The sequence below is a fragment of the Uranotaenia lowii genome, chromosome 2 (genome assembly GCF_029784155.1).
Source record: "Uranotaenia lowii strain MFRU-FL chromosome 2, ASM2978415v1, whole genome shotgun sequence".
NCBI lineage: Eukaryota > Metazoa > Arthropoda > Insecta > Diptera > Culicidae > Uranotaenia > Uranotaenia lowii.
In genome coordinates this window covers 364,978,707-364,998,285 of record NC_073692.1, presented here as the reverse complement: position 1 = coordinate 364,998,285, position 19,579 = coordinate 364,978,707, and the positions used below count along the sequence as shown (strand labels likewise).

The 19,579-nt window shown below is 32.5% G+C and overlaps 1 protein-coding gene across 6 annotated transcripts in view; it reads left to right on the top strand.

Annotated features, from left to right (window-relative positions):
* The window catches only part of LOC129749673 (protein sax-3-like), an 839,575-nt gene that overhangs the window by 801,820 nt on the left and 18,176 nt on the right, over positions 1-19,579 (top strand). For all 6 annotated transcript variants that reach the window (XM_055744711.1, XM_055744709.1, XM_055744710.1 and 3 more), the window contains 3 exons: positions 8,814-8,896; positions 8,965-9,225; positions 9,592-9,762. In XM_055744711.1, the coding sequence (XP_055600686.1) occupies positions 8,814-8,896; positions 8,965-9,225; positions 9,592-9,762 (515 nt within the window). The remainder of the gene's footprint in view (positions 1-8,813; positions 8,897-8,964; positions 9,226-9,591; positions 9,763-19,579) is intronic.

Here is a 19,579-nt window from a genome sequence, read left to right as displayed (position 1 = left end):
CTCTCCAAATCCAAAAAGAGGGAACTCCCATATAAAATTAACAATAATTTGACACAATTCGAAAAGAAAACGAAAACACCTAAACGATAAACGTTCAATTTGGCATGTAGCTATTTTTAATTCCAGAAAGGGTTTCTATTACACTTTCGAAGCTCTCCGAATCCGAAAAGAGGGGCTCCCATAGAAAATTAACATAAATTTGACACAATTCGAACAATTTTTGGAAACTACTAAAACGATAATCCGTAAATTTGGTGTGTAGCCGTTTTGAAGACTGGGAATAATTTTTATAATGCTTTGATACCTCTCCAAATCCAAAAAGAGGGAGCTGACACAATTCGAACAGTTATCGAAAACAGCTCAACCCATAAACGCTTAATTTGGCATGTAGCCGTTTTTAAAACCAGGAAGGGTTTTTATAACACATTCGAATCTCTCCGAATTGAAAAAGAAGAAGCTCCCATTTACAATTAACAAAAATTTGACTCAATTCGAACAATTTTTGGAAACTACTGAACCAACTGAACCAACGTGAAATTTGGTGTGTAGCCATTTTAAGGACCGAGGATGATTTCTTTTATATTTTTAAACTCTCTCTTACAAAATTAATAAAAATTGATAAAATTTAACAAATCTTGAAGGATTTTTTTTTAAATCGATAAACGTATAAAATTGAATGTCGGGAATGGTTTTAAGATATTTTCCACCCACTCCAACCTAAACGAAGGGGAGGGGAGCTCTTATACAAAATCAATAACATTGTGACACAATTCGAGCAATTTCCATAAACTACCGAACCGATCCACGTGAAATTTGGTGTGTAGCCGTTCTCAAGACCGGTAATGTTTTCTATGTATAATACTTTCAAAGCCATACCAATTCAAAAAAGGGAGAGGGGGTCGGACTGCTAACAATTTTAACAATTTTAAATTTTTTTTTTCCTCGATGAATTGTTGTTGTTGTTAATTGTTGACATGGCCGTAGGAACGGGGGGGGGTTTTGGGGGTTAAACCCCCCCCATGAGGGTCCAAAAAAGTAAGCGAGGTATTCTACCTTACACTTAAAATTTTAAATTCGTAATCCAGTTAGCAAAGTCCAGAGCAGAGTTATTGAAGAGTAACAATCTAGACTAAAAAAACTAGTGCCAAAACCACAAAAACCCATCCTAAGTTTAAAATTTTGCTACAGTTTTTCAAAATTTTCTCACTTGTTCATGGAAAACGGTTGCCAGAATTTTTCCAGCACGTATCCGGGACGGACAAATCCGAGCTGTTTTATATAAAAACCTGGCAAAATCCGGGTATTTGATTTCAAAACTGTCGACCAAAAGCCGGGAATATCCGGGCAATTCTGTTCAGAACCTAGGAATAACTCATCAAAAATCAATAAAGAAAACCTTTTCATGATTCTTTTTTTTAAACTTGCTTCAAAAATTTTGGACCCATAAATAAAAATAAATTTATTTACAACACCATTTTTTCAGTTTGATTAAAAAATGAGAATGAAACCCAGGCAAAATCTGGGCTATTCCAATGAAATCCGGGCAACAGGGTCAAACCGGGCTTTCCAAAATTTTATATTAAATATCCAGGCCAACCCGGTTTAAACTGGGAAATCTGCAACCTTGTCATAGAAATTCAGGTCTGAATGTAAAATTTTAAATTAAACCCATTTTAGAGGTTCTGGTTCCTTGTTCCCATAACCAAATTTGTATTTCTACATATTTTCGTATTTCGGATTTTCAGGATTCTTGATTTTCAGTTCGAATGATCATAAGAAATAAGAAGTGATAAGCTGCTTTGAAATCCCGGTTCAAAAGCATTCATATCAAATTTGAATCATGTTTTTCGAAAATCCTATGCATTTCCAATGTTTTTATAACAGTTTTCCGAATATAAAAAAAGAAGAATTTTGTTTTATATTCAAATTCGAAGTTAAAGAATAAAAATTATTCTTACACAAAATCTTAACATTTATTGCTTCTAAGTGTTGATCCAAAATTGAAAACTCAGATTCAGATTCATTATTCTAAATTCACATTTTAATTCAGATCTAAAAAACTGATTTTAAAATAAATAAATTAATAATAAATTAAGATTAGACCAGCACTACAGAGTTCAAATAAAAGATTCATAAATGAGGGCTTGGCTCATAAAATTCTTATTTGGAAATAAGATTCGAAAATCGTAATTTTTGTACATTTCAGAAATCGTATTGAAATTCGGAAACAGATTCAAAAATCAATTTTTGAATTTAGGTTCAGAATTCAGATTAAAAAAGAAAAAGATTTGACTTGTGAATAAGTTTTTCAATCAACATTAAATTATTGAGGAATTCGAGAGAACATGAACTTAAATATTTGCTTGATTTCCAGATTTAATTTTTAAATCAGAATAAGTTTGTAAAAAGAATTCAGCAGAAAATTACAAATATAAAGTAGAATTTGAGTTAATTTTTTAAGTTTTATAGTATGCAAAATATCATAAATTATATTTAAAAAAATCATCCTCAGGATTATCATTCTGGAATTGATTCTTTATGAACCTATATTTGAAAGAAAAGAAAGAAACTGTTAAAGAAACATGTACCTGATCTTCACCTAAAAAATCTGCACGAAATTTTATATTTTCTCAGTGTATTGTTTAACATTTTTAATATTGTAGTTTTTTTAAAGCCAAATTTCAAATTAAAATCATAAATTTTGTTCAAGTTTGCATCAAACAAATTTGGTCCGAGAATGTATTATCTCTTACTGTTTATTTGAACATTTTTATTTATTTTCATCAAAGGATAGAATCTTGGAACTTCCTTAATAGTTTGGAAGATTGGGCTTGTTTGATTAAAGTATAGAATAAGCTTTTTTGAGAAATTGAAGGCTATCCTACAAAGAACTTATTTTATGCTCAAATCAAATAACTTTGATCTACCAGACTCTTGAACAAATTCATAAATTTTAACCATCAATGAAAACAAATTACATATTTTGTTTCTAAAGGTTTCATTATAAAAAAGTAAGCTCACCCTTAAGGCTAAGGACCACTCTTCTATAGTTACGATTTAATACGAAAACTATTAATGAGTACTTAAAAGTTAATAATCATATAGTTTCAAATATATTTTGATCTAATCTTTTTTGTTCGTTTTCTGTTGGGCAAAATATCATAGGTAAAAATCAGTCACCAAAACCCCCCCCATGAGTCGGTTCTTCCTACGGCCCTGATTGTTGACATAATGAGATGATTTATTGAGTTGAAAAATGGGTTTTAACGAAATTTCATAATACAATATGTATTGAAAGACACTTTCCCTTTTTATGAACAACATTCATTTTATTAACAAAACCAATGTTTTAGTGAATTTATAAAGTTTAGCACAATTTTTATTATGTCCAAATTTGCCTGTATTTTAAAAACTTTCCCACTTGAAAAATGGGTGAAAATTTCCTTTGGAATTCCACTGACAACGCCCTTGACCAAAACGAATCCTTTCGGTATGTATGCCGAATATTAGTTAAGGTTCAGATTTAGGCAATTCACAACCCTGTTCGCTTAGTTCCATTCTTCGAAATAGACGAGAATTTTAGATCGACCGATCTTCCTAGGATTATTCCACAGATATTTTGTTAATTCCGGAAGATTTATCCTCATCAATTTCAATGACTTTTCTTTCAACTTTAACCTTATTTGGACTGCTATCACAGTTGTAGGGATGAGATGAAGAATATACAGAAAATTAATCAAATTTAATTAGGAATAAAATAAAATAATAGTTGTATTCGGCAACACTGTAGATGAATATAATAAAATAAATTTCTAATTTAATGATTAATGGCATTTCGGTGAATTATACATTCTAATAGGAAGAATTTCAAATGAAAGTAATGAAAATTATAGACGGATAGATTAGATTAGGAAGCATGAAAGGTGTTGAAAATGAGCCAAGAGCGTGATTTGAGAAAACTTCTTGCCGCACAAGACCATTTGTCCCACATCGTATTATTGTCTAGAAGAAGCAAAGTCGATAGGCTGACTTTGCATTGATCTATACAATGATACATGGATGATGATACATGGATGATACATGGATGGATCGAAAAACACGTGCTTCGATCCATCCATGTATCATTGTATAGATCAATGCAAAGTCAGCCTATCGACTTTGCTTCTTCTAGACAATAATACGATGTGGGACAAATGGTCTTGTGCGGCAAGAAGTTTTCTCAAATCACGCTCTTGGCTCATTTTCAACACCTTTCATGCTTCCTAATCTAATCTATCCGTCTATAATTTTCATTACTTTCATTTGAAATTCTTCCTATTAGAATGTATAATTCACCGAAATGCCATTAATCATTAAATTAAAATCATAAACCAGCGGTGATAAACTGTTAACACAAAATAAATTTCTATGAGAACATTTGCTATTTTGGCAGCACTTGACAAACAAACAAAACAAAGTCAGTCATTGATCTATTCTTGCGAGCGACAGACGTGTTTAGGTGAATCTCTGAATTGAGATTCGTAAAATCACGACAATGGCGTGGTTGGTAGAATAAGCACAAATAGCGCAGATATTTAAGGCTGCTGCTGCTGATTGTTTTGATTTGGCCTTCCGGTGGAAATAAGACGGAATTGCTCCTGAAAAGCGCAGATATTAAAGGCTGCTTTCCGATGGAAATAAGACGGAATTGCCGTTAAAAGCGCAGATATTTAAGGCTGCTGCTGCTGATTGTTTGTTTTGAATAAGCCTTCTGGTTGGGCAGGCTGTTTCTTAGAATACTATCGAATTATTCCAGCTCTTGTAAACAGAGACAGAGTAACAAGGAAAGCACAGTTTGAGAAAGCTGTTGCTAAGAATGTTTTTTTTCGGATTGTTCCGGCTCTGGTAAATAAAAGCAGAGCGACAGAGAAAGCACAAATTGGGAAGGCTTTTGTGAAGAATATTTTCGGATGAAATGAAGAACATGCCAAAAAAAAAAAAAGATTTGAAAAGCTTTTGCAGAGAATGGAATGTAGAATTGAGATGAGTGATGTTTGGGATATAAATTTTTTTATTTAAAAAAAAAATAAAAGTCGGTAAATTAAAGATTCTATTGAGAATAGAGTTGAGAAGGAATGTAGAAATGTGATGAAGGATAAGCAGAAATTAAATAAAATTTGTAAGATGGAGAATAAAGATGTGGAATATGGAATAAAAATTGAGGATATTTGGTAAATAAAATTTTGCACTAAAGAAAAAAAAAACAAATGTTGATGTGTGAAAAGTTTTAATTAAGAATAGAGGTGAGAAGGAATGTAGGGATGAGATGAAGAATATACAGAAAATAAATCAAATTTAATTAGGAATAAAATAAAATAATAGTTGTATTCAGCAACACTGTAGATGATTAAAATAAAATAAATTTCTATGAGAACATTTGCTATTTTGGCAGCACTTGACAAACAAACAAAACAAAGTCAGTCATTGATCTATTCTTGCGAGCGACAGACGTGTTAAGGTGAATCTCTGAATTGAGATTCGTAAAATCACGACAACAGTGTGTGTAGACACATTTTTCGAATGTTCTTTTTCCGCCATCTTTATTTAATTCAGATATTGTCCGTTTTCTTAAACGCCATCCATAGGTGCCTCAGTTGGGGCACCCGACCCTCTACACTCATGTCGTTTTCCCTTGAACTAAAATCAGTTTAATTTCCTTACCAAAAACTGATAAAGTTATTTTTTTCACGGTTCGGATCATGTTTCATATTTTGCTTCATCCGAAGAAAATATCACGACTTTGTGCTACGGCGGCTCAAAGAAGAATGTGGATGACAGGTGATGATGGTAAACACGGTACATCATCACACTGTAAACTGAAACTACTCATACTGCGATTAGCTGTTACACTGCAGTGTTGACAGATTATATTGAGTAGAAATCGTATTTTACTCATTGAGAAATGAGTACTTTCTCGGTTGGGAAAATGAGAAGTGGAGAGTGACAAATAACTATCGCTCATGTAGATAAATAATACCATAAAACAAAACACGATTTTAAATCTGCTGATGAGTGTTCGTTAAAAAAACATGATTTTTTTTTCCTTGATTTTTGTTGATTCATTCCTGAGTTTTGACCAAATTGGCCGGTTATTGCCCGTATTGGTTGACAATTTTTCATTCAAATGCCCGGAATTTGCCGGGTTTTGAGATCAAATAGCCCGTAAAGGTGAAACGTTCAAAATTTGGTCAAAATAAACTTGACGTGTTTCTTTCAATTTTGCATTTAAGAAACCTGAACACACCTCATTTTGAAGGTGTGGGTGTTTAGACTGTTGCTCCTATTTTGATTTTGGAATTCACTCTTCAGTTGTCAAAATGCCGCCCAAGGAAGGAGAGCAGCGTATCAAAATTTTGCTCGCGCATCGCGAAAATCCTACTCCTTACTCGCACGCAAAGCTGGGAAAATCGCTAAAAGTTGCCAAATCAACCGTTACAAATGTAATTAGAGTGTTTGGGGAACGTTTGTCGACAGCCAGGAAGTCTGGATCGAGGGGAAATCGAAAACCGGAAGCCGCTGATACGACAAAGAGAGTTGCCGGTAGTTTCAAGCGAAAACCTAACCTCTCTCTCCGAGATGCCGCAAATAAGCTGGATGTATCGTCTACAACCGTGCATCGAGCCAAAAAACGAGCTGGACTATCGACTTACAAGAAGGTAGTGACTCCAAATCGCGATGATAACCAAAATACGACGGGCAAAGCGCGATCCCGGAGGCTGCAGCTGTACACGACGATGCTGACGAAGTTTGACTGCGTGGTAATGGACGACGAAACCTACGTCAAAGCCGACTACAAGCAGCTTCCGGGACAGGAGTTTTATACGGCAAAAGGAAGAGGAAAGGTAGCAGATATTTTCAAGCACTTGAAACTGTCAAAGTTCGCGAAGAAATATCGGGTTTGGCAAGCCATCTGTACCTGTGGCTTGAAAAGCAGCATTTTTACAGCTTCCGGGATTGTCAACCAAGAAATTTACGCGAAAGAGTGTTTCAATAAACGCCTGCTGCCTTTCCTGAAGAAACACGGTTGTTCCGTACTGTTTTTGACGGATTTGGCATCTTGCCATTACGGGAAAAAGGCCATGGAGTGGTACGCCGCCAACAACGTGCAGGTGGTTCCCGAGGACAAGAACCCTCACAAGACGCCAGAACTCCGCCCAATTGAGAAATACTGGGCTATTGTCAAGCGGAACCTAAAGAAGACCAAAAAAAACTGCTAAGAACGAGCAGCAGTTCAAGGCAGGGGTTTAGCGTAAGGCCCGGTAATTCGGATTTGGAAAAGCGGAAGCCTAACTGAATGTTTTTCCTTAATTTTATACTTATGAAAACTTGAAAAAGAAATTTTATTTGAAAATATGAAATGATGAAATAATCTGCAATAATACACGATATATTACCGGATGAAGGACTAGAAGTGATACTACAAATCCAAAAAGAAAATGAAGAAAAGCTAGTAAGATTCCTAGAATAATTAAATTGTACAGTGAAATTAGAAGAAGAATTGTAGAAACGTAATTTTTTAAATCTGAGGTTGAAAACTATAAGTTAATCCTTCGATAAATAAACAATACACAAAATGGGCGTGTGATATATGTAGCTCAGTTGGCAAAGTCAGCCTTCTGAGCCGATGTTCGCGAGTTCAAACACAGTTGCACGGAATTAGTTTTGTAATAACTGTCCAACTGCCAACTGTTGATGAAGCCGCGAATGTCATTGAAATGGTAAAACGACTATAATCGTAACAAATAATAAACAACAACAAAAAAAGCCAGTTTTTAAGAATCTCAGACACTACTTGAGTGAAGCTATAACGCAAACCACGTTCTTAAGCTAACACAACAATATTTACAGCTCTCAGACTGAGCATATATTTTTCTGCTCTCTATATAAAATATGTGAAAATCTACAAAATCTAACTTAAAATCATTATTATCAATATTTTTTTTAAAGATTTAAACACAAATTACTTTATGAAGTGATTAATCACCGAAAATTATGTTTGTTTCTTTAATTAATCGGTGAAAAGTGAAATTTTTATAGATGGAATTCATCGGTGAAATATGATGTCCTTTTTAGTAGGGACTTCTAAAGTTTATGGAATTTTTATATATAGATAGAAGGTTAAATGAAATGAAAGTTGGTGAAAATGAGCGGGTAGAATTTATTAAAAGCAAGTGTGGTTCGCTCCACAAGTGGGAAAACTTGCAGTGCGATTAAACCAAAAGGCGGTATGTGATCGCTCAGATAAGCTCCCTTTAACTCAGAAACGCATCTATCGATGTATAGTCTTCTCAGTTTGTTTTAATCGCGTGCGGATCAAAAATTTTATATGTGATGATAATGCTTCTAAATAAATTCTACCCGGTCATTTTCACCATCTTTCATTTCATTTAACCTTCTATCTATTTATAAAAATTCCATAATCTTTAGAAGTCCCTACTAAAAAGGACATCATATTTCACCGATGAGGCCGATAAATTAAAGTAACAAACAAAAGTATCTTTTGAAAAACTGATAAAATACTATTTTGTTGAATCAAAGCGATCGAAAGATTCATTTTATTCCAAATCACGATACATTTGTCGTGGTTGAATGAACAGGAATCTTTCGATTGCTTTGATTCAGTAGAAATACTCAACCAAGTAGGCTTACAAAACATATGAAGACTGTTTTTATCTAAGATTTTTTGGATTGTTTGGAAGCATCAAGATTTTCTATACCCGCAGCTAAAAAAACAACAACATTTTATTAACTTTCTTCTTTTTGTTTCCTTTCAGATCTCAAACTCGAAGACTCTGGCTGGTACACCTGTGTAGCATATTCAGAGCGTGGCGAAACCTCCTGGAAAGCATTCCTATCGGTAAGTTACTTACTCATCCAATAACAACCATAACGAACAGTAATATTCAATATCCCATTCCTTTGTAGGTCGAAATTAACCCGACAGCAACACTTCATCGGTCCCACAATGGGGATCTACTTCCGGCTGCTCCCTCGGCTCCCAAGGCAGTTAACATCACCAACAGTAACGTAACTTTGGTGTGGACCAAGGTCGGTTCCGGAGTATCCCAGCAGGACAAACTGAAAGCCAATCCGGTCCAAAGTTACACCATCGAGTACTACAGTCCGGATCAGGAAAGTGGAGGCTGGGTCCGGGCACTTAATCGAGTCGAAGGAAATACAGCCACGGTAAGAATTTCCAATCAAGAACATTCCTTCGCTGGGGGAGAATAATTTAAATCTTTGCTTCTCGAGTCCAGAAGAATGTTTCAGCTACAAGCTTATTAAAGCACAAGAAATGTTCTCCCTCGACACAAATTCAATAATCTCCTCAAAATAAAGCTCTGCCTGGCGAGCCAATTTATAAACGTCGAACCAAGAAATTTAATATTCATAGCAAGGCGTTTCGAGTGGCTCCTCCACTTTCTTGAAACTCTACACGCCCCAAAATCCACCCCTCTCAAAATGGGAAGACACACAAATCAAAACCCAATTAACTAAATTCTTGTGCCCCCACCAATTTGGGTGGCCCCTCGCTTTATCGCTCCGTTGCAGATTACAAATCTCGCCCCCTCGACGTCCTACATCTTCGTGGTGAGGGCGGAAAACTCCCATGGCTATTCGGCACCCTCGGCCAGTTCCGGACCCATTCGAACGCTCTCCGGAGACGATGGAGTGACGATGCCGGAAGAGCTTGAGACGGCCCGGATGGTTCTCAATGGAAAGGTAAGATAATTCGTTAGAGAACATGATGAAAAAAATTTAATTGTTACTTAATTTACCGCCCTTGTCGGTGAAAAGTGATGTCCTTTTTAGTTAGAACATATTAAAATAAATAAATTTATATAGACGGATAAAAAGTTTGTAGAAATGAATCTGTATCTACCACATTACTAAAATGATCTAATATATAAAGATAAATTGAACTATTAGTTGTCTGCCTGTCGATTTGTCGGTTTGTCGGGTAAAATCAGCTAGATCATAAAAAAGTTCTTAAAATGTTTTTTCTCATCACCTTCCGTTTCTTCTTATTTTCTAACCGTCTATAATAATCTCACAATCTTGAGATGTAATTACAAAAAAGACACTTCTTTTTTTGTAATTACATCTCAGGAATTTTGAACTATTTTAATGGTTTACTGTAAGGCAAAACCATACTTAACACTGGCGTTGTCCCAACTAATATTTAGAAAAATTCCCCGGCTACATTTTTGTCGAACACTTGTGATACAACTTGAGAGTAGAGAGTTGTTATGTCGCAAACAGAGTGATTATTATTTCATTTGAAAAATCTCATAAAACTTCTCTTCGATGATTGTTTCAAGACCAGAAATAGTATCCTACCGACTTATTTATTGATTTTATGGGTGTTCTGGATGTTCATGATTTGAAAAAAAGATGGCTTGTGCTTTACATGAAAATTTTGATACTCATTTCATATTTTTAGCAACGAAACATTTTGAATATGTGTTAAATGTAGACGAAAAACTACTTTAAGTATTTATGGCCTCAGCATTAAATGTTCATAACACGATCAGCCCAGTTCAGAGAGTTGTTATTTTTTTTTTGTCATGAAAATTAGAAAACGACATTCCAGGAGAGAACCTTAAATGCAGAAATCCACAGACAAATGTTTGTTTCTTATAAAATACTACCCAATAAAACCCGCGTTTTTTTTATTTCATCAAGGATATTAGAAAAAAAAAATCATTTATTAAAAAAAAGGAAATCTCTTAGAAATCATAATATAAAATTTTCCAAAAATCAGTTGAATTTCAGCCTAGACAATTTACAGTTTTCTACCAGATACACCGTGTGAGATTCAAAATTCGAAATAAACCATTCCAACTAATTTGTCCTAAATTTTATACCACTGATAAGTATTCTGGTGTACTTTTATTTTCCAATCACCTTCCAAAAATAAACTAAATTACACATTTCACTAACTTGTTTTTTAATCACAAATTATTTTTATCAAAAAAAACAATCTCATTGTTGAATTGTGATATATGAATATTTCTATGCTTTTAATCATAGCTTCTCCCGGATTTATGATTCTGTATTTTGAACATTCAGTCTCTATTCTAAATTTAAGTTTTGTAACATTTATATGAACTGTTTCTGGTTGTTCTGTTTATTCACACTTGACCTGATGAGAACTTCATTTTTATTCTCAAGTTGTAATCTGATTTATAAAATTTTCAACACATTTTATTAAAAAAGTTTTTTGAGATTTTGAAGTTATGAAATTAAAATAAACATTTGGATTTAAATTATAATTTAAAATATAAATTACTACTTCGGCTCTGATTGCAATTTGGATTTTCAATTTTGAATTTAATTTTATTTGAAATTTGTTTCTCAACTTTTAATTTGAAATTGAATTGTGCTTCTAAATAAAATCCGATTTATGGTTTGGATTTTTTCTCTTGATTGCGGTTGGTTCAAACTCTTCACAGGACAATCAGTTTTTTTCAACATTTTGTGAATGAAAGGTTTTTTTTTCGTTTTCTTTAACTTTCGTGACAGTCAAACCTTTCCAAGATTCATTTTCTGAAAAACAAATTGGTGAAAATTGTTAACTTTGCATTGCATTTTCAACCGTGGCTGAAAAAAAAATTGATAAAACGCTTTAAACACTATTTTAAAACATTTTTTGTGGCTAACAAAAAAATTGACAAAAAAATCCTATAGGAAATTAACAGTTTATACAATGAGTTTTCAGATATTCTCCAGAAACATGATACTTCGATTTATATTTTTCTACTTCAAATAACGAGAAAAATGTCAATCATAACTTAACCTTCTTTTCAAGGTTGTCGAAATCACAGAAAAATTTGTAATTCCACAGAGTTTTAAAAAAAAATTATCATAGAATTTTGGGAATATTCACAAATTTCTATGATTTTTTTCAAATTTTGAATGTGTTTCCAAAATTTCAATTTTTGATGTCGGAATTCTAAGTTTAAATTGAAAAAATATGATAGGATTAGTAAGGTTAATGGCTTTTCCTCAAGTGAAATATAAGAAGACTATTTTTTCAAGAATTTCAAATGAAACTAAGGAAATAGCATTACAGAAAACCATCACAGAATGTTTTGCTATAATCATAGAACGTCGATTATTTTTTGCAAAAACGGTTGGGGTCCATATGACCCGAGCTGTACCTTCTTTTTGCGATATCTCAGAAAAAGCTAAGCTTAATTCATGAAGTTTTCTGACTTTTCCAAAAATTAGAGAAAAGCTCTACTGTTTCTCATTTTTAGATTTTTGAATAGGGTTTCCAAGGTCACCCAGCAAATAAAGAGCAATTAGCCGGATAAAATCTCATACTAAGCTTAATACAGCTACCGTACCAATTTTCAGAAACAATATAATTTTCAAATCATCCACGTGACTGCCATCAGATGCTTCTTAAAAATTTTGGTTAAAATTTTTGTGGTCTTCAAAAATCGAACTTAATTTCAAAAAGTCCCTAAAAGGTGACAGTTTGGCAACAAATATAACTGACTTTTCTGCAGTGGTGTTGAAGAACTTTTGATTGATATGGATCTATTCATAAAAAAAGCTTGTATTGAAACAATTCAAATGCTGAGTTTCACACAAAACAGTTTGTTTTTTGAAAAATTCCTTTAAAAAACTTACAATGATTCAATGATTCAGTTTTCATGAGAATCATAAAATTGTATCTTTAGAAAAATTATTTTTCTGCTCAAAAGCATTTATTTGCAATAGAAAGTGATAAATTAATTATGATGAGACTGATAGGGTGACCAATTGTAGTATTAAATCATTGGTATATCGATGAGGTTTATCGATTTTTGCTTTACAATTTTCATAAAACATTAAGTACAACTACTCTGAAGCTTCAAATATAGTTTTGAAGAAGAAATCAAATAGAACACTTCAATTAACTCGAACGAAATTGAAATCTGCACACTTGGTCTATTATATGTTAAAACAAGGCAAGGAGGGTTCCTGAAACAGTCGTATATTTTTCGCGGTTCACAATGTGATATAAATATCACCAAAAAAATTAAATCTAGATATTTTCGATAGCTTTAATTTTTTATTAAATTGATCATTTATCAGTCAAGTTTAAAAAAACAATATCTGATTATTTCTGAAAAAACCAATGCTTTTCAAGAAAAAAAAACATCGAATTTTTTTTAGGTTTTATTATTTTGAACGCGAGAAAAAAATTGACACAAGAAAAGAAAATCTATTATATAAAATTCTCTTGTAACGGTGTTTGTAGTACTACTCCTCCGAAATTACCAAAACGATTTGAATGAAATTATTTTTAGAATATTCTGTAGCCATGCGAATCGGTTTATATCGAATAAAATTAACAAAAAGTCACCTCAGTTGTCCGTAAAAATTAAATTTGTAGTTTTTTCAATCAAATAAAAGTCATGACATCCATTTTTTATCAAGATTTTCTTTACTTTGGGCGCCGGGTGGGCGGTTTGTTTTTCGTCTCTATGGTCGAGGCGTCGTGAGAGGATAGTAACAGGGCATAGCATACTGATTAGTATAGGAATATTTGGGCGCCTATTTCTCAACCAAGCATACTTTCAACGCACGTGGCGGCGATATGAAGCCTAGATGCGTTTTTTTTTCTTCTTGATTCCTAGCTTATTTGTACAGCACATATGAATAAATGAAGCCTAGATGTGACCCAGATTGATATTTTACCAATCAAATCAAAACCATTTGAACGGTTTTAATTATTAAAACTGTTTTTATTTCATGTAAATTGAATCAGCAATGGTTGTCTACAAAACATTAATTTGATACTGATGCATATGAAAAAATGGTATGACTCTTTGCGGACGTTTGAAAAAAAAGAAAGTGGGAAGATTTACGTACGATTGAATAATCCAATACGAAGAAACATTTTTCGAGCATGTACAAATGTGCTTAAATAAATCAAGCGCCTTCAAATTTACAGAACAACAACAAAATACGTTGAAAATGAACAGACATATGTACTGAACAATAGCCTGTCCTTTAAGAAAGATTAAATAGGATTGACGTTTATTTAAAGACCGAATGCAAAGATTTTTTTGCAACCATATGTGTAAGTTATCAATAATCTAAGAAGAATTTTCAGTTAAAAGGTACACTAGAGCGAATGAAAACGTTAAAAATTTACAAAAAATGTATACATTATTTCTCCATTTATAAATGGTTGGGCCCAAGTAAACTATCTGACTAAACAAACTCAACTTTTTCTAAAATTATTTACCGAAAAACTGTTTACAGGTTCACTGTTATCATACCCGGTGTTCCTTTATTGAGAGTTTCGGTTTACAAAAAAAACCACTTATTTTTTTAAGGTTTTGAGTTATTTCAGCATGAAATTTTCCATAAAATGATATGAACTCATGAAACCATCGTAGCCTGAACAGATTATTTCTTTTCGAACTATTTAGTTTTATTTTAGATCTGCTTTTCAATTAAATGTTATTGAATCTTGAAAATATTACATAGTCTTAAATCAAATCGCAGATCCCCACCAACAATGTTCAGGAGATTTTGAAATCAGAACATCATTTCGATCTTCAATTAAAAACATATTCTTTTCTGTTTTTAATACCAATCGTTTCCTTGATTCATTGGGTTAAAGTTCATAGGAGTGTAATTTGCTTTTTTCATTAATCAATATAAAAAAGTAGATTGCAGTATACAAGATCGCCAGATTTTTTGCCATGCAAATGCTGTTTGGGAACACTTCAAGTTGAAATGTGTCATATCTATAAGTTCGGTATCTAGAAAAACTTTTTGAGCATGATTTTGGTGAAAATATGTATATTAATTCAAACTACTTCGAGGGGTGAGGATGGTGAACAAAAAGCTGTCCCAAAACTAATTGGAAGCTAAAAGCGCTGCGTTAGGAATATTAATCCTAACCCAGCGCTTTTAGCTCCCAAATATTCCGAAAATTGTCCCAATATTCAAAATTTTATTTTCATAAAGTTCCATATGCAATAAATTACAATAAATGAGAAACTTTTGATTTCGATTCAAACCTTAATGTCATTTCGAACAAAGCGGAATAAATCAACTAAATGGTATACAATAAATGAAACATACATACATTTTTTTTATAATTCGTTTATTTGAAACGGCTCATACCGAAGGTTTTAAGGAGCCAAAGTCAGTTTTTTTTTGTATTTACAATTCATTGTTAAAAACTAGAATAGATATAGGGAAAATAATAAAGGATTGGTTAGAGACGGAGGTTGATTGCTTTTAAGAAGAGATAGATTTCAAACATGTAATCAAGGTCTATCGCAGCTAATACATCTCTTACTGGGGTGTAGGGTGGTTTCCCTCGGGCCCGAAGGGAGTCCAATAAATTCGCTCTGGCGGCTAGATGGACCTCACATGACCAAACGATATGCTCGATGTCGTGGTATCCTTAAACATACATACATATTATCAACATACAATTATTTATGGAAAAAGTTACAAAAAGTGTTTTTTTAGCAATAGGCTTGCAAGTTGGACGATAACATCGAACTGAAAAAATAAAACCGTTTTGCGACAAAAACCTGAAACCTGACCATTCGTTGATATACAATAAATCTGAATGGAAGAAAAGTTAATAAAAAAGTATTGATGAAAGTTGAATGTAAGATTTATTGAAGGTTATTTTTTTGATTATTTAAGAAAAGACCCGTAGAACTGAATTAAAATTGTTAGGTTTTATTTCGATAGAATTAAGCGGGACAATTCGAGTTAACGGAAATGGGGGAAATTTAAAAAAAAAACTAGAACATGTTCACAAAAGCGAGACGATTAACAACTCAATATTTAATAAATTTTAAAAGTTAATCAGCGAAGATAAAATGGAAAATGGACGCCAAATTTAACAGGGTAAGACGAAGTTTACCGGGTCTGCTAGTTTAGTTATAAAACATAAATATTAACAAAAACTTAGGAAAAGAAAAAAAAACTGAAAAACGTAAAATAAAAATTTTAGGACTGGTCCAAAAACGTCAAACAACTTCAAATAACAAAAAGAGCATGCAAACTCAAAACAAACTGTAAATGATTTCAAAACGTGGACATTAGCTCGAAATGGTTTTGCTGAAGGTAAAAATCCATTATTAACAAATGATTTTTTTATACTTTGAAAATGGAAACCGCACCACTATATTTTATATATAGAAAATGATGCATTTTTTAAGTACGACTTAAGTGGAATGGTGTTGAGAAATCTTTCAATGTTAGAGAAACCTTAACAATCAAACAAAGTTTTGAAAAATTTCAAAAAATAATATTTAAATTGTGGAAGTGGTTCAAAATTGAGCTTCAAAACAGTATAACCAAATGTTGGCCATTTTTTCATTAAATCCTTGTGATTTGGTTTTTTTTTTCAAACAAAAAATGCTAATTTTGCTTTCAACTGTAGTTGAGAATAATATTTAAATTACGAAAAAATTAAGGTGTGCCTAAAAATACTTGGGAGAAATCAAGCTTAGTTATATAAAGGGTTAGTCACCAGGGTAACTTTGATCAGAATGAAATTGTTCAACATAATCATCAGTAACGAAGTCTAAATAAAGAATGTCTGAAAACTGTTTTCTAAATTTGAAAGCCTTTAATTTCAGTTTCATTTAGGAAATTTTTTTTTTGTTTTTGGAAATTTTTGCTGTCATTAAAAATGTAATTTCTAAATCTTAAAATACTAATACACCTCTCCTGCATTTCGGAGCAAATGGGTTGTATTTTAGGAAGTTCAACTTTTTTCCTTGTAAAACTTTTTGTTATTTTAAATGTCATGTTGTGATATATTTTTGATTTGAAAATAAAAAACCGGACGCTTTTTCAGATTAGGCACTCTTTGGTTAAATGGCTAGGAACCCTAGCAAATTGAAAAATTATTTATTTCAAAGAATTGGGTTTTTCGTTCAGTCTTAAAATAATGGTAAAAAAAATGAAAATTCTGAAAAATTCACCAATTATAATTTTAAATATTGAGAATCATTTGATATCATAATTTTTACACTCATTAAAGGATATGTTTTTGAGTTCTGGGGGCCTCAATTACAGTCGAATCTGAATAAGTGGGAAATCTCTAAGAGTGAGGAAATCGGCAGGTTCTATTACTTTTAAGGGAAAACCTCCTTAAATTTAAATGTAAACTTGGATAAACGAGAATCTTTTTTCAGAATACACTAAGAAAATCATCGAATTATTTCCCCACTAAAATTCTGGTCTCAGGAAAAATATCAAAAGAAACTGACGCACATTGGGGAAGAACCTCTTTTGAGCTGGACAAAACCTCGTAGATTCTTTGAATCAGCTCTTAGAGGTTTAATGTCTTCGGATTGTCGGTAACAAAAGCCTTTCTCAGAGAATAGTTGATGATATTCAAGATCAATATGAGAATTTGTTTTTGGAAGGTACAAAATTGAAAATAAGTAAATGATAAGCTCATCTTACTTTGATTACGATAACTCCAAAACGGAAAAAAATTACATGTTTCAAATTTTTCTACATCGAAGGGACACTGCCATATTCAACGCACTTTTCACAACAAAAATCCATCTGGGCTTACCAAACAATTCTTTCTTGAAGTTTTGTGTAAATAATTATTAATTTTGTTGTAATGAATTTGCGTTTTGAACATCTGATCCACATTCCAATCTTGTGTTTTCAAATTTGTTTTTTGTCGTATATAGAATAACTATTTGACAAATTTTCCTGTTCCCAATATTTGATGTGGAAGCTTCCAACGATGGAACAGAAAAAAAAATTAATATGCATATTTTATTTTTTCATTACTTGAAAATTAAAGTTGCTGACAGAGATGTTAAACAAATTACGAGTCGAATTTTGAAAGTAACAGGTTTTATAAGAGTTTACATTTTCGATAAGTTGACGTATTTAAAAAAAATATTCGTAGGGGCTCCTCAAGAAAAAATTGCAATCCGCCCTGGCACACACACTAATAAAGCATAGCCGGTTATGCGTTGAGCAAGTATACAGATTTTGATGGATTAAATCCATCACAGTTTTGTCGGTAATATTTCGATATTCTTTTGCAAAAATGTATTGGTTCGTTCAATACTTTTTTTAAAAATAAGATTTACATTAACAGAGCTTTTTAAAAATTTAACTTAACACACCAGTGTTCAACAGTAATGAAGAATCGATAAGTTTAAGATATTCAGAAAAAAATCATAACCCATAGCTAAAAATAACAATTGAAGCAACATTAAAGTTGAAAAATGAAATTGAAAACAAAAAAAATCTAATATTTATTAAAGAAATGGTTTCGACGTCAGAAAAGTTGAAAAAATCATTCAAACCAAAAATGAAATCCCAGAACAGCGCCACTAGTTCAAAATTGAAAGCCTGAGACAAATTTTGTCTTCGTATTGGAATATGAATAAAAAAAATCTGAACTAATAATCACCATTGTCGTGATTCTTTAAAACTTTTGTTGGAATTTCTCGAATGAAAAAATTAAATAAAATATTTGCAATATTTTTGATTTGGTTCTTTGAACTGATTTCGAGTTTTTTTAAATTATTGTTTTTCTGAAAACAACAACTTCTAACATGTTTAGATTTTGCGCTGAAAATTTCTTCAAAACACTGTAAAATTAGAAATGATTTAGTTTCGGAGGAATCTTGCTGCCAGATTAAGACAAACGGATGTGGAGTTAAAAGTGAAACTTTTACTACAAAATGTCAAAACTTTTTCAGAAGTGCGACAAATCACGCTAAAGGTTTTTAATTTTCATTGAAAAGGAAAAATAAGCTAGTTGCAATATTTTCCAAAACTAAATATGGTATTAAAGAAATTTGGATCTCAAACATTCGAAGGAACGGAATTTTTCATTCCAGCTAAGAACAGCTCCCCTCTTAGTTTTTCAGCTTGGGAAAAACTAAGACGATTAAATCCTCCGATAACAGTTAATTTTTCATCTCGTTGAATTCGTCTCCTTTTTGAGTAAGAGGACGCATTTCGACAAGGATGGTATGAAAAACTATTCCTCGTTCAAGATTTTTGCCCCAAGCTTGCTCGGCTAGCTACTGAATAATGTTCGGGACCATCAATTAGATTAAGTGCAGCTATTTTTCCTCTGCTTGTCAGAAAGTGGCTCCCCCGGAAGACGAAGTGCGGTTGAAAAATTACCAACTGGAATAAATTAACAGAATCTTGGGTGCGGTTTAAGGTTTTGGTGATGAATTTTGTGAAAACGAAATACTGTTCTGGCAAAACTATAAAGAGTCGTTTTTATTTTACTTGAAGTAAAAAAGCGGTGAAAATCAAACAATAAAATCAAGTGCAGCTTACGATTCCGGACTAAGCACATTTGTTTCGAATTAAAATTGTCAGCACTCGAAGATAACTAGCACCGGGGAAAATCCGCTTTCTAGCTCTAAATCAAATTCAAATAAATAATTTCCATTTAATTAGCCGAGATAAAATCGATACCGGATTGCTGATGGAGCGCTGAAACAAGAGGAAAAGGGAAGGTTTTCCGCAAAGTGTCCCTTGGGACCGGAACAGTATCGAA